This window comes from Acomys russatus, chromosome X, assembly GCF_903995435.1.
Source record: "Acomys russatus chromosome X, mAcoRus1.1, whole genome shotgun sequence".
Lineage (NCBI taxonomy): Eukaryota > Metazoa > Chordata > Mammalia > Rodentia > Muridae > Acomys > Acomys russatus.
The window spans coordinates 56301385-56316027 of record NC_067169.1 but is presented as its reverse complement, the minus strand read 5'-3'; the positions used below and the strand labels follow the sequence as shown (position 1 = coordinate 56316027).

Sequence of the window (14643 nt, the reverse complement as noted above, 5' to 3'; positions counted from 1 at the left end):
ACATATCAGTGTGCATTATATGCTCATTGTTACCAGGAAGGTATTGCTTTCTTTTACAGGGAAAGCTCATATGTATGTGTTAAATTTTTATGAGTTGCCATCAGCACTTGTAATTTGATACCGCACTTCTCAGTCTTCTCCTTTTTGTATTTGGAGCTAATGGGAACCCATTGTCTTTATTTTGTATAGTCATTTGCCTAGTCTTCTTTGTAGTCATATAGTTTCATTACAGTTGCTAAACACAGAAAAGAAATGAAATTGGAGGTTAGTGTTTGTTTGAAATTATCCACCCATCCAATTTTGTTTTAAGATAAGGCTTCTCTAGGTAGCCCTGGCTATCCTGAACTCACTCAGTAGGCCAAGCTGGACTTAAAGTCAGAGATCTGCTTGTCTCTGTCTCCTGAGTGCTGAGATTAAAGGTATGTACCGTTACTATGACAAGTTCCCCTCTAGCCCTGATGGTTTTGAATTGGTGAGCAGTCTTCATGCTTCAGTTTCCTAAATGATGGGATTATAGGCACGAACCATCATGGTCGACTCTTTATTCATTTAATTGCTGTGTTTTTGAGACAGGGTCTCTACTTACAGATCTGAACTATAATACCCAGCTAATTCCTTTGTTTTTGTTTTTTTCTCGAGACAGGGTTTCGCTGTGTAGCCTTAACTGTTCTGGACTTGCTTTGTAGACTAGGCTGGCCTTGAACTCACAGAGATCTGCCTGCGTCTGCTGGGATTAAAGGCATATGCTAACCCTGCCTCCTCCTCTTCCTCTTCCCTCTCTTTCTTTCTTTCTTTCTTTCTTTCTTTCTTTCTTTCTTTCTTTCTTTCTTTCTTTCTTCTTTCTTCTTGTTCTTTTTTAACAATGAAATTTATTGTCAGAGTCCAGTGTTGACTATTGGCTTGAGTTGGACACGTTAAGAGTCTGCTCCTTGTAGTGGCAGTGTGTGGCTTTGTTTGAATGAATCCTATTGCTCATAGGTACCAAATATATAGATTGCAGGCAGTACAAATAAGGAGGTAGAGGTAGATGGAAGGGGAGTCAAAGTCTAGAAAGGAAATGCCACTCACTGGCTTAATTCCCCATTGTTGAAGCTTATTTGCCTCAGAAAAGGTTGCAGTTAGCTTTTGTCTGATAAGACTTAAATAAAACCTGTAGTCTTAATTGGATACAGTGTCAAGGTAAAACTTGAAGAGCACAAGTAATTATAAAGTGAGCTACCACGTGGAAGCTCAAATTTTGCATAAAATAAAACCCTCAAGCAGGAAAACACACCTATCCACTTATCCTTCTGACTGAGTTGCCTAACTGTAGACAGTGTGGACAGTGGGAGTGGGACTGAAAGGACAGAACAAATCTCTGCCGTCTCCTTTGTGTAGAGTTTGGTTTTGGTTTCAGGTGAGTTAACTGTTTTTAGCTACCCATCCAGCAACTCTTTTCAAGAACGTAATAGAAGTATCTTGACTGACACTTTCACTGTGTCCAGTCCCGAATTTGAAATATTAGATAGACTGAAAGAGGAAATGTGACTCATCAACGGAAAGGGGATCATTAGAAACTAACTTACGTGCTGAAGTGAATAGATGAGTATTGTAACCATGTTCAAATACCCAAAGGCAGGTATACCTATGTAGAATGGACAGATAATCAAGTCCAGTAAGAAAGGAAAAAAACTGTAAAAAGAAAACCAATTTGAAGTTCTGCAGCTGAGAATTTATGAACAACAAAATAATATTTGACAGGATAGGATATTAGAGATACAATAGAAGTACTGATGAATTTGATGATACATTAATAGTAATTGTTTACCCCATAGTAGATATTAAAGACCATGGACAACAACTTGCTCATCATAGTTTTTTTTAAAGATTTATTTATTTATTATTATACAGTGCTCTGCATGCATGTACACCGGCACACTAGAAGAGGACATCAGATCACATTATAGATGGTTGTAAGGCACCATGTGGTTGCTGGGAGTTGAACTCAGGACCTTTAGAAGAGCAGGCGGCACTCCTAACCTCTGAACCATCTCTCCAGCCCCCTCATCATAGTTTTTATTAAAGAGAAAACTATAAAACTGCACAGTGCTGGGCGTGGTGGCGCATACCTTTAATCCCAGCACTTGGGACACAGATCTCTGTGAGTTCTAGGCCAGCCTGGTCTATACAGTGAGTCCAGGACAGCCAGTGCTCTGTTATACAGAGAAAACATGTCTCAAACAAACAAACAAAAACCAAACTGGACAGTTTTCATATACAGAATAAGAATGTTAGGCTGACTGGGTGTGGTGGTGCATGCCTTTAATCCCAGCACTCCGGGGGCAGAGGCAGGCAGATTGCTGTGAGTTGGAGGTCAGCCTGGTCTACAAAGCTAGTCTGGGACAGCCAAGGCTACACAGAGAAACGCTGTCTCCAAAAACCGAAAACCAAAACCAAACCAAACCAAAACAAACCAAAACAAAAGTTAGGCTGGCAATATAGCTTAGGAGAAGAGTGTTAGCCCTGGATTCAAGAACCAGCCTGGCAAGTGGGATGGTGGTAGTGGCTTTGGGTGGCAGCAGTGGTGGGTAGTCAGCCAAGTGTGGTAGGTGATGAAATCAAAGCTCTTGGGAGGTGGAGGCAGGAAGTTCTTGTTGGTTTGTTTTTATTTTTGAGACTGGCTCTCTTTGTAGCTCAGGCTTGAACTTGCTGTGTATTGGAGGATGACCCTAAATGCTTGCCTCTATTTCCTGTGTGTTGGAATTACAGATGTGGTGCCATGCCTGACCGAAAAAAGACAATGGCTGCACAGGGAGTCCCTTTAAAAAAACAAATAAGAATGTTTAATTAATAGGACATCTGTAGACATTCTTAGCTTTGTGTTTTTCAGAAACACATTCTGATTGTGTTTGTGGTGTGTGTGTGTGTATGTGTGTGTGTATTGTGATAACTGTGTTATCAGAATACTAATATATATTCTTAGCTAAATATGTCATGAGCTTTAATTTACAAATTCCTTTGTTTTTGAGATAAGGTCTCGGTCCCTCCCTCCCTCCCTCCCTCCCCCTCTGTCTCCTTCTCTCTCTAGCCATGGCTATCCTGGAACTTGCTCTTTAGTCCAGGCTGGCCTCAAACTCAGAGATTTATTTGCCTCTGATTGGGATTGTACTGGGTGTGGGAGTACTGGGATTGATGGTGTGGGCCATAATTGCTCGCTTAACTTTTTCTTATAATTTATTTCATTTCATTTCATTTCGTGTGCATTGGTGTAAGGGCATCAGATCCCCTGGAACTGGAGATACAGACAGTTGTGAGGTGCCATGTGGATGCTGGGGATTGAACCCTGGTCCTCTGGTAGAGCAGCAGCCAATGCTCTCAACCACCGAGCTATTTCTCCAGCCCTGCTCGAGTAGTTTTCTTTAAATTAGATTTAATTCATTTTTAAAATGTAAATATTTAGCTTGCATGTATGGGGAAGTCATAAGACAGTGTCATATATCCTAGAACTGGAGATACAGATGGTTGTTAACAACCATGTGGATGCTGAGACTCTTTTTTTTTTTTTTTTATTAATTTATTCTTGTTACATCTCAATGTTTATCCCATCCCTTGTATCCTCCCATTCCTCCCCCCCCCCCATTTTCCCATTATTCCCCTCCCCTATGACTGTTCCTGAGGGGGATTACGTCCCCCTATATATTCTCATAGGGTATCAAGTCTCTTCTTGGCTACTTGCTGTCCTTCCTCTGAGTGCCACCAGGTCTCCCCCTCCAGGGGACATGGTCAAATGTGAGGCACCAGAGTACGTGAGAAAGTCGTATCACACTCTCCACTCAACTGTGGAGAATATTCTGACTATTGGCTAGATCTGGGAAGGGGTTTAAAGTTTACCTCCTGTATTGTCCTTGGCTGGTGCCTTAGTTTGAGCGGGACCCCTGGGCCCAAATCTGCCTATCATATTGTTCTACTTGTAGATTTCTAGGACCCTCTGTATCCTTTTATTTTGCTATTCTCCCATGCGTCTCTCATTTAGAGTCCCAATAGGATGCCTTCCCCTCTGTCCCAGTTTCCTGGTAAGTGAAGACTTTCGTGGGACATGCCCCTTGGGCTAGTATGCAGATATAAGTGAGTATATACCATTTGATTCTTTCTGCTTCTGGGTTAACTCACTCATTATGATCATTTCTAGCTCAATCCATTTATCCACAAATTTCGGGAATTCCTTGTTTTTAATAGTTGAGTAGTATTCCATAGTGTATATGTACCACAGTTTCTTTATCCACTCTTCTACTGAGGGACACTTAGGCTGTTTCCATGTTCTGGCTATTATGAATAAGGCTGCTATGAACATGGTTGAACAAATTTTCTTGTTGTGTGCTGGAGCATCTTCTGGGTATATTCCAAGGAGTGGAATAGCTGGGTCTTGAGGAAGCCCTATTCCCATTTTTCTGAGATAGCACCAGATAGATTTCCAAAGTGGCTGTACTAGTTTGCATTCCCACCAGCAATGAAGGAGTGTACCTCTCTCCCCACATCCTTGCCAGCATGTGGTGTCGCTTGAGTTTTTGATCTTAGCCATTCTGATGGGTGTAAGATGGAATCTCAGAGTTGTTTTGATTTGCATTTCCCTGATGACTAAGGAGGGTGAGCATGATGCTGAGACTCTTAAAGCAACAAATGTGCTTTAACTGCTGAGCCTGGGCTAGCTATTGCCTGATCCTCCAGTTTTAGTTTCCCAAGTTTGACATTCTCCGCTTAGTTTTACACATAAAAACCTATTGTTTTGAAATGTTTAGGAACTCAACATTTCTATGTGGGATTTATATCCTCTGAACTCGTTAAAGTTGTTATAGTAATCCTTTACCCATGTTTTTGTAGATTCTTTGGAATATTCTACTTAAGACTGTCTAACTATGCAAACAAAGCTGATCTTAAATTCTCAGAGACCCCTCTTCCTCTGTTTCTCAAGTGCTGCTATTGAAGGCGAATGTTATCACTCCAGATCCTCTTGCCTCTATGTTCTTAGTGCTAGAATTATAGACATGTGCTACCAAATCTGCTTTATTCATGGGGTGCTGGGGAAAGAACTCAGGGCTTTGTTCATGCTAGTCAAGTACTCTGCCTACCAGTTGAGCTATGTACACTCCCAGCCCTGGACTTTGTTTTGTTATATTGAGTTTTCTAGTATTTTGCTAAAAAGCGTTTACATCACTATTCATAAGTAATAATAGTCTGTAGTTTTCACTTTTGCGATCTCTTACATTGATTTGATATCAGGGTAATAATGGCCTCATAAAATGTCTTGAGAAGTAGCCTCTCCTATTTTTAGAGAAGCTCTCAAAGAACTTAGCATTCCTTTTTTAAAAACCATGTTTGTTATAATTAGTGGTTAAACATCTGGATTTTTCTTTTGTGGGTCATTTTTGATGACTAATGTCTTCCTATTCCATGTTGTGTTCATTTTTCAAGAGTCAGTTTCATTAGTTTGCCTGCCACATGTCTCCCTTTTTTGGTGTTTGGTTCATAGAATTTCTTTATACTTTTTTTATTTTGTTAAGGTTGGTAGTAAGAATCCTCTCTTTTATTTCTAGATCAGTCTAGCTTAAAGTTTTCCCATTTTTTTGAACAATTACTTTTTTTTTTGAGACAGGATCTCTCTGGGTAGCCTTGGCTGTCCTGGACTCACTCTGTAGACCAGGCTGGCCTCAAACTCATAGTGATCTGCCTGCCTCTGCCTCCTGAGTGCTGGGATTAAAGGTGTGCACCACCACTGCCCGGCCTGAATAATTACTTCTGGCTTCTTTTCTTTTTCATTTCCTGTTTTATTAATCTCTTATCCGTCTATTTACTTTTGTTTAAATTTACTCTTACATCTTCAGTATTTTGATTTTAATTTATGTGTGTGGGTATTTTGCCTTATATGGCTATGTATCACTTGCCTGCTCAATTAGTGCCCACAGGCATTCGTTCACCAGGAACTATAGCTGTGGCTGGTTGTAAGGTGCCTTGTGGGTGTTGGGAGTTACCTGGGTTCTCTTACAAGAGCAGTGAATGTGCTTGCCAACTTTTTTTTGTGTATGTGTTTTGAGATGTGGTTTCTCTGTAGCTGTGGCTGTCCTGGAACTCACTATGTAGACCAGGCTGTCCTGGAACTCACAGAGATCTACCTGCCTCTGCCTCCTGAGTGCTGGGATTAAAGGTGTGCTGGCAAAATTTATTTATGCATTATTTTAATGTATAAGTGCTTTGTCTGCATGCCTACTTGCATGACAGAAGAGGACATCAGATCCTATTATAGATTACTGTGAGCTGCCATGTGGTTGCTGAGAATTGAACTCAGGACCTCTGGAAGGGTAGCCAGTGCTCGGCCATCTCTCCAGCTCCCCACTAACATTTTATAATGAGATGAAATATAGCTTGTTAATAGTCATCATATATATGAATATCTATATGTATAATATGCAGAGGTAGATGCAGGTGGATCTCTGTGAGTTCAAGACCACCTTGGTTTGTATAGTGGGTTCCATGACAACCAGAGCTACACAGAAAAACCCTGTCTCAAAAACCAAAACAAACAAACAAACAAACAAAACAAACAAACAAACAACAACAAAAAACAAAAACCACAAAACCTTTTAGTGTTATATTACCAATATCTCTATGTTTCATAATGTGCTTGGAAGATTATAGGTATTTGTATTCTCCTATTGGTTTTTGTTCTTGTTGTGTTTTTTGTTTTTGTTTTTTTGAGACAGGATCTTTCTCTGTATCCCTTGCTAACCTTTGACCTGCTCTGTAGGCCAGGTTGACCATAAATTTGTATTACGCCTTCTGCCGCCGCCTCAGATGTACTTGAATTATAGGCATGTGCCACACTTCCACTTTGGTGTTGTTTGATAATACATTGAAGAAATGGTGACTATTCATTCATTCATTCATTCATTCATTCATTCTTTTCTTTCTTTAGATAAAAACAGTGGTTCTGGAATTAATTCTGATACAATGGAAAATAAGGAAGAGGTAAGTAGAATTTGAAGCATTTTAAGGATTATTAATTATTAACAATCAACTTGAGTATTTGTCTTTAGTGCTTCCAGTTTTAATATGTACCAGCATTTAAAGCTACTGTTCTATGCCCTTACTGTTGTGAAGCTTTAGTTTGTTTGTTGTCCAGTTGGTGAATGTGTTCATTCAGAAAAGGCTTGCCAGTTAATAAGATTTAACCATCGTTATAGTGTAACATCTTGAGATACACATTGCCTAAATGGCTCTAGAACTTTTATATTCTTTTCCCTTTTTCTTAGGTTCTCTGTGTAGCCCTGGCTGTCCTGGAAATTCTCAGAGACCCACCTGCCTCTGCTCTCTGAGTGCTGTCACTAAGGGCTTGTACCACCATGCCCTACTGGGTTTAAGATTTTCTAAAGCACGATTGCTAGTATTCCCAATCACTATCTTAGTAATACATAGTAAGTACTGGGTCCCTTCATCTGTCATGCAGGCCTGTGCTTTTTTCTTTCCCAATTTTTAATTTAAAATTTTAAAATTAAAAATTTTTTTTTTGACAAAAGACAGGGTTTCTCTATGTAGCCTTGGCTGTCTTGGACTTGCTTTGTAGGCCAGGCTGGCCTCTGTCTCCCTGATTGCTGGGATTAAATGTGTGTAATGTCATGCTGGGCTCAGGCCTGCATTTTAAGAGAAATTATTTTGTGCCATTTATTAGAGAAGAATAATAACCTTTTTAAAAATTCCTAAAAACTCCTGGCTCTCATTAGTCTGATTAGTTCTGCCCCTTTGTTTTGTGTTTGTTGGATGAGAAAGAGATCATGGTAAGTATTGTGTTTTTCCTCATATCCTTACCTTGTAATTGTAATTATTTCAAGAGAATTAGCTCAGTGTTAAGAGTACTCTCATTTATACACATGCACACACACATGCACACACACACCCACACACCCAAAACCATGGACAAAAAATTCAGAAGGATCAGGCATGGTGGCAGGCCCAGTACTCAGGAGCTAGAGGTAGGCAAGTTCCAGGCCAAGTTTCCTTGAGACTCTGTCTCAAAGGAAAACAAAACTCAACATCAGTAAAAAGAAAAAGGAAAAGCCGGGGTGTAGGTCAATGTCAGAAGACATGCTGAAGCAGGTGGAGCCTCAGGATCTACTCCCCTGTCACTGCTGGGATTGATTTGTTAGATGGGTCCTGTGTTGGTGATCACAGATTTTGTGTGAGTTATTTAATATATGAAATTATTACATGTTTGAAACGTTCAACGAATAAAACAAACAGAAATAGAAAAACAATTGTCAGATGTCTTGAGTTAAATCTCCCCATGCCCCCCAGGAGACAAATTTTAATCTTTAGCCAGGGAAACTCACGAATGATGAGTGTGTGTGCGTCCCTGTATGCGTGAAGGTGCGCGTGAGTGTGTGTCAGCATGGTGGTGTTATGGCTGAATCCAGGACTTCTCAGTGTTACTACTGAGGTACATTCTCAACCTCAGATTTTGTTCTTGATGTTTTGTGAAAGAAAGATTTCAGGCATACAAAATAGTATCTCATTATACTACTGTATGAAAGTTCTTCTTTCCTATAGTGATTTTGGGAAGATCTCACCTTTGTGTTTTTGTCTTTTCTCATGTTTAGGGAACTAGCACCTCAGAAAAATCCAAGTCTTCAGGATCATCACGATCAAAGAGGTGGGTTGATGGTTAAAGGAATAAAATATTTTGTCTTTTTTTCTGGTTATTTGGTTTACTGTTTCTAAAAAATAGTCTTTTTCTGAGTTTACCTCATGTACCATTGTCTTAAATAGACCATTCTATGCAAATTGAAGTACTCAGAGATGAGTACTACAATGTAATGAATTCCACTAGATGTGCTGTGGTGTGCTGTTTCAATTGAAAGGCAATTTTAGAGAATGATTTATATAGCGACTCTTGTAATATATGGTTCTTTACAAAGAAAAGAAAGGAGAAGGGTTGGATTTCTTGTGCAGCAATGTGGGTTTTTTAAGAGTTATGTGATATAAGAATGGGAAGAAGGCTTGTATGTTATAACAAGTGCGAAGAGTGGGAAGATGACTTTTTTTCGTTTGAGTTGTCAAACTATCCATATAGACAGGAATTATTTTCCAGGTATACACAAGACCCAACATTCCGTGGGTGGGCAGTCCTTTCTTGAAAATTTGAATGTAGAACTACTTGCTTTTGCAGTCATTATACAGTAGAACTGCATCTTACTAAAAACAATTTACTTATTATTGATTTATTCTCTAAAGTAGTAATTTTTAAGAATTTCCGTAAAAATCCACTTACTACCAGAATACGTGAGTGTTCAGTCACCCTCTTTAGTGACATGATAAAGATATACTTGTTTCCATCAGTGACTCTGACGGCATCCTTGTGTGGGAGCCACTACTATATAGCTAAACATATTATTTATGGTCTTGCTGTATTATTCCAATTGTCAGAAATGTCCATAACTCTATGAACTTAACTCTTCCATAGGAAACCTTCAGTTGTGACAAAATATGTAGAATCTGATGATGAAAAACCCATGAATGAGAATGTAAATGAAAAAGCTGCTAATGAGAATTCAGAAAATGACATTACTATGCAAAGCTTGCCAAAAGGTAATCTGTGTTAATTTTTCACATGAGGTTAAATTGAAATGTATTTTGATATGATCATTGTTATACATTGCTAGTGGTCTGGGAATGTATTCGTTTGGAAATGGTATTATTCAGTTATGTGAGATAATTGTTATTTAGTTATGTGAGTTAGTTCACTTAGTTTAGAAAAGAACAGAATCAAACTTAAAATTTCCCATTGGGTTTTTAATAAGGGGTTGACAAACTTTCTAAATTCCATTTGAGTATAGAAGTAGGTTTTAAGGTTTAAGATTAAAAGTTAAAGTTTTGACTTAATAAATGACAGTGATGTTGCTAATTTAAAAATGTAATGGCTGTTCATGAAAACATAAAGAATTTTGTAGTCTACTGTAGTCTTACTGAATTTGTATTGTGTAATGCTGAGCATTAGGCCTTTCACATGCCAGGCAATTAATGCTGCCTATTGTCCTACATACCTTGTCCTATGTACTCTGATGATCCCTAAAAATGTTAACCATTCAATAGGGTTAGATAGATTTCTTGAAGTTATTCTTTAAACAAACCTTGTCACAGACCTTTGGACTGTTTGTAATCCTATCTGTGAAGCATCATTGATTAGATTGGAGAGAAAAAAAATGCCAGCTGGAAACTCTGGCCTGTTCATTGTTGAAAGAGCCAGAGTAGTGTGATTAGATGATAAGAGAATGATAAAGAAAGGTCTTGGTGATTTTTTTTTTTTCTGGTCTTTCAATTGGCAACTTTTTATAGTTTGTTTCCTTTGTTAAATAATATGTTATAGTCTCTGAGCAGATCTCTTATAACAGTATTTACTAAACCTGTTTATATTTATGGTTTATGACTTCTCAATTATGGAAGTTTGTTGAATGTGGGTATGACAGATTGGGCTTCACTTAACTAGGCTAAGTTAGGATAATTAGGCATTATAAAATAGGTAAAATGAAATGAGAATGATGGGAAGAAGAAAAGTAGGAGAAGAAATTGAGGACGACTATCGTTTACCTGGCTTTTACACATTATCTTTAGCAATCTTACATGTTAGTTTTGGTGGCTAACAGCAGAAACAACTAATGTGGGAACTTTAGTCTTAGTGGCAGTTACTTTTGATTCTTGACACTGGAGTGCTTCTGGTGTAAGAACTCGGAATCTAAATCTCTCTTTTAATGGTACTATACATGGAAGTTGATATATGATGTTACCAACTTGAGCTAAGCTTAATTCTCAAATTCAAACAACAAGAACTATCTCATAAGCTTATATCTGGGTGACTATTTTCATTGTTACAGTACTATTATCAAATACACATAGGTAGGCGACTGTCAGTGAATTACCTCATTTAATCCTCTAATCTAGTGCTTCTCAACCTTCCTAATGTTGTGACCTTTTAATACAGTTCCTCCTGTTGTGGTGACCCCAAACATAATTTTACTTTTGTTACTCCTTCATCACTGTAATTTTCCTACTGTTATGAATTGTAATGTCTATATAGCTTATGTTTTCTGATGGCCTTAGGTGACCCCTGTGAAGGTGTCGTTCGATCCCCAAAGGAGTGGTGACTCACAGGTTTGAGAACCGCTGTTCTAAACAAAGTGCAATATACTGTTAGAAGTTTACGAGCAAATTCAGGGCTCAAGGGGTTTTCTATGTATTAGGTTCAGAAGCACAGATTGCAGCTCAGGCCTGCCTTAATCCAGTGCTAGTGGGTAATCTTTCTACCACTACCTTGCTTTCACTTAGAATAATCTTCAGGAAGGAACACTTGAGTTATTTTTGAGTCTTGAGAGCTCCTTTTAAATGCTGGGGCATCTCTGAAAGTATATATATGAGACGATTGTTATTTATAACTAACAGTTTTGGGAATGCGAGTATTTAAATTTACTGCAGTCTGCTGTAAACTCTTCAATCTTCTGTGCCCTCCCATTCTTTTTACACCTTCCCCCATTAAATATTCACTTACCAACTAGATGGAAATAACTTGCCAACATCTGCTTGTTGAGTTACATATTCCTGTGTTTCAGGGGGAGCTCTGAGGGCTCCCTCTTTGACTTCCTTAATTGTTGTCAGTAATAGCCACTTTAGTGTTAAGCCCAGTAATGTAAGTAAATACTGAGGCTTGGACCTTTTTTATGAAGCTCTGCTTTATTTGTTCTCTCCTCAGCCTCGAAGTTGTAGAGTTATGGAGGGGTAGTCTTTCAAAAACATTTTAATAGACACCAACAAATGATCTCATTCTACAGTTTATTGGTTGACTACTTTAGTTTAAGTGTCTTAAAGTGACCTTCAGTTTAAAATTCTTGAAGGCCTTTGGAAGCTAGTGAAGCTTTGCTGTTCTGTGGGGCAAGTTGTGTAAACTAGTAATAGAATGAGTTTCATTGTTCCCTATTCTCCACAAGCCCCTCCCCACAAAGCAATGCAAGAGAACTCTTAACAACCTTTAAAATTTCTTTTCTTATTTAGACTATGAGAAAAATTGGATGTCCTCTCCTTCTGCCAGTTACTGTAGACTTTTTAGGGAACTTAGCTAGAACGTTTATTTCATAACACTGTTTGATAGGCACTATAAACATTGTGAACTGGGCTGAGGCTTTCTAGTTGAATGACACATTTCTTTTAGTTCATAATACCTCCCCCTCCTGTTTTTATGAACTAAAATTCAACAAGTAACTTGATTGTTGACACCTGGCTGGCCCTTTTACTAGTATCTTGTGGTCCTTATACAATTACTAAAGCTTGACAGAAACAAAGTATGTACCAGCAATGTTGGCTTTATCTGAACTGAAGTCTTGCACTTCACCTGCACATTTAATATGTGTAATTGGTTTTTTAAATGAAATCATTCTAGGTACAGTGATTGTACAACCAGAGCCAGTGCTGAATGAAGACAAAGATGATTTTAAAGGGCCTGAATTTAGAAGCAGAAGTAAAATGAAAACTGAAAATCTCAAAAAACGCGGAGGTAAATACAAGTGAAACTGAAACATGAGTTTAAATTGCTGTCTATGACCATATTGGAAAATCTGATATGCTTACTAAAAATACCTCCACTTTTCTGCCCATTGTTTATTAAAAGCACTACTTAAAAATAACTTCTGTTTCTCTTTGCGCTCTGAAGCAGAGAAGGTTAAAGTCCATTTTTTAAAAACACCTTTGCCTTCAGTGGCTACTAATTATTGCAAGAAGCTTAGTACTTCCTCTTCACATACTGGTTCTAGAGTACATATATGCCTGAAAAGCACGAGTGTGCTGTCCAGTGGAAGCAATTTCAGATTTGTGCACAAATTTGCCTGTGGCTTTCAGGTAACTTCATGCATACTCAGAACAATGCTATGCACAGTGATAGAGCACTACATTAGGTACCACCCTTTATTCATGGAAAGTTAGAATTTCTGGATGAGGTCAAGGATGTGCTCCAGTTAGTTCTTCATGGGCACCACAGTTGCATTGCAACAATAAGTAGAAGAGATGGGAGCTAGAGTTAATGTACCTCCTTCCATCTGTCGGTTGCTTCACTCTTTGTTCTTCCTCTTGTACACATCCAGATTGTCTGGCCCTCTACAGAAAGAGCATCAGGCGAATTGAGTTAGAAATCTATTACAGTTGAGTTTGTGTCCCACTTTTTGTGTGTGATTTTTAAATAGTGCCAATATATACTTTCTGGGCAGAATAACAGTCAGAATCTGCAGTTATAAAAGGAATGAATCTCACAGAAGTAGAACATGACACTAAATTTCCAAGTAGAAGTGTTATGGAAGTATCTCTTTAATATTGTTTATAGTATATAATTGTGAAGTAATATTGAAATACTTGAAGAAATTTTTTAGCTTTTCATTTTAGTGGTATGATTATCTCCATAGAACTAGTAAATATTCTCTGTTCTTAAATATTTTATTAAATAATTTGTTAGGTTGCAGGTGAGATCAAGGGATTGTTGTCTTTTGTCCACAAGAGGGTCATCAACCCCTTTTGAGCATAAAAATAATATTCTGAGATTCTTCAGAATCTTAGTAGGGAGCCTGCCTGCCATTTTAGTAGCATAGGTTAACAAAGCTAAGGTACTATTCTTCAGTCTTAATCATCACATAAAAAGTAATGGTAAGGATCAGTAATAGTTTATTTCTTTTGCTCATTCATCCTGTAGTGAAGACAGATAACGCTTACAGCATTGTATTAAGACTAGTGTTTGGTGGTGTCTTTTGGGAAGAGACTTTAGCGCAGTCAGTGTCTGAAGTGTGGATACAGCCTGAAAGCAGACTAAAGGAAGGAGCCACTGTTGCTGGGGAGGGGATTCCTAGTGCTATTTTTGTATGCTGCTGGTACTCGAGTTTAGCAGACATGTTGCTGGGATTTTTATTGGATACTTTGTCAAAGAATATTTATATCATGCTTAAGGGTCTATGTATTTTTGCAGTGATATGGTAGTACCTGGATATTTCATATTTATTTGCATCTCAGTGATTTGCATGTCTAAACTGTCAGAAATCTCATAGGAAATATAATTTTAGGATTACTAATATGTATAGTGTGAATAAACTAGTGGTTTGAGATAAAGAATGGCTATAGTTAGTATTCAGACAGTTTAGCAGATTAGTTATAAAATGGAACGTGACTTTAGAAAACTGTGAGGAATGTAAACTTTATATATAAAATAATCTTAAATTAATTTGCAGTAAAATTGTGGCATACTAACAACGCAAAAGTACAATAAAGGAATTTAAACAATTATAGCCTGTTTTGATATACTTTGTCTAGTTAAATTGTTTAAAATATTTATTACACAATTTTTCTACATGGCAAAAATAATTTTATTATCCTTAAAAACCACTAAAATATTTTGAGCTAATAAATGAAAATGCATCTTTTACATTTACACAGCTACATTCTTTAAGATGCTTCATAACTAAAAACAAAATTTAAACCGATATGTACAGAAACAAGTACATTAGTAAAGTAACGTTTCAACATTTTACCATATGTGCTTCAGATCTCCCTTAAATAAAATACTGACTCAGTCCTACTCTCATCCATTCCCCCTTC

General features: G+C 37.8%; 1 protein-coding gene across 5 annotated transcripts in view; it reads left to right on the top strand.

Moving 5' to 3' along the window:
* Positions 1-14643, top strand: part of Atrx (ATRX chromatin remodeler) — a 142247-nt gene that overhangs the window by 30939 nt on the left and 96665 nt on the right. For 2 of the 5 annotated variants that reach the window (XM_051141281.1, XM_051141284.1), the window contains exons 1-3: positions 8560-8677; positions 9488-9612; positions 12452-12565. In XM_051141281.1, coding sequence (XP_050997238.1) covers positions 9537-9612; positions 12452-12565 — 190 coding nt within the window. In that variant the 5' untranslated portion in view covers positions 8560-8677; positions 9488-9536. Of the gene's footprint in view, positions 1-6946; positions 7000-8559; positions 8678-9487; positions 9613-11121; positions 11173-12451; positions 12566-14643 lie in introns of those variants that run through there. The other 3 variants (XM_051141285.1, XM_051141283.1, XM_051141282.1) reach the window with 3 other exon arrangements.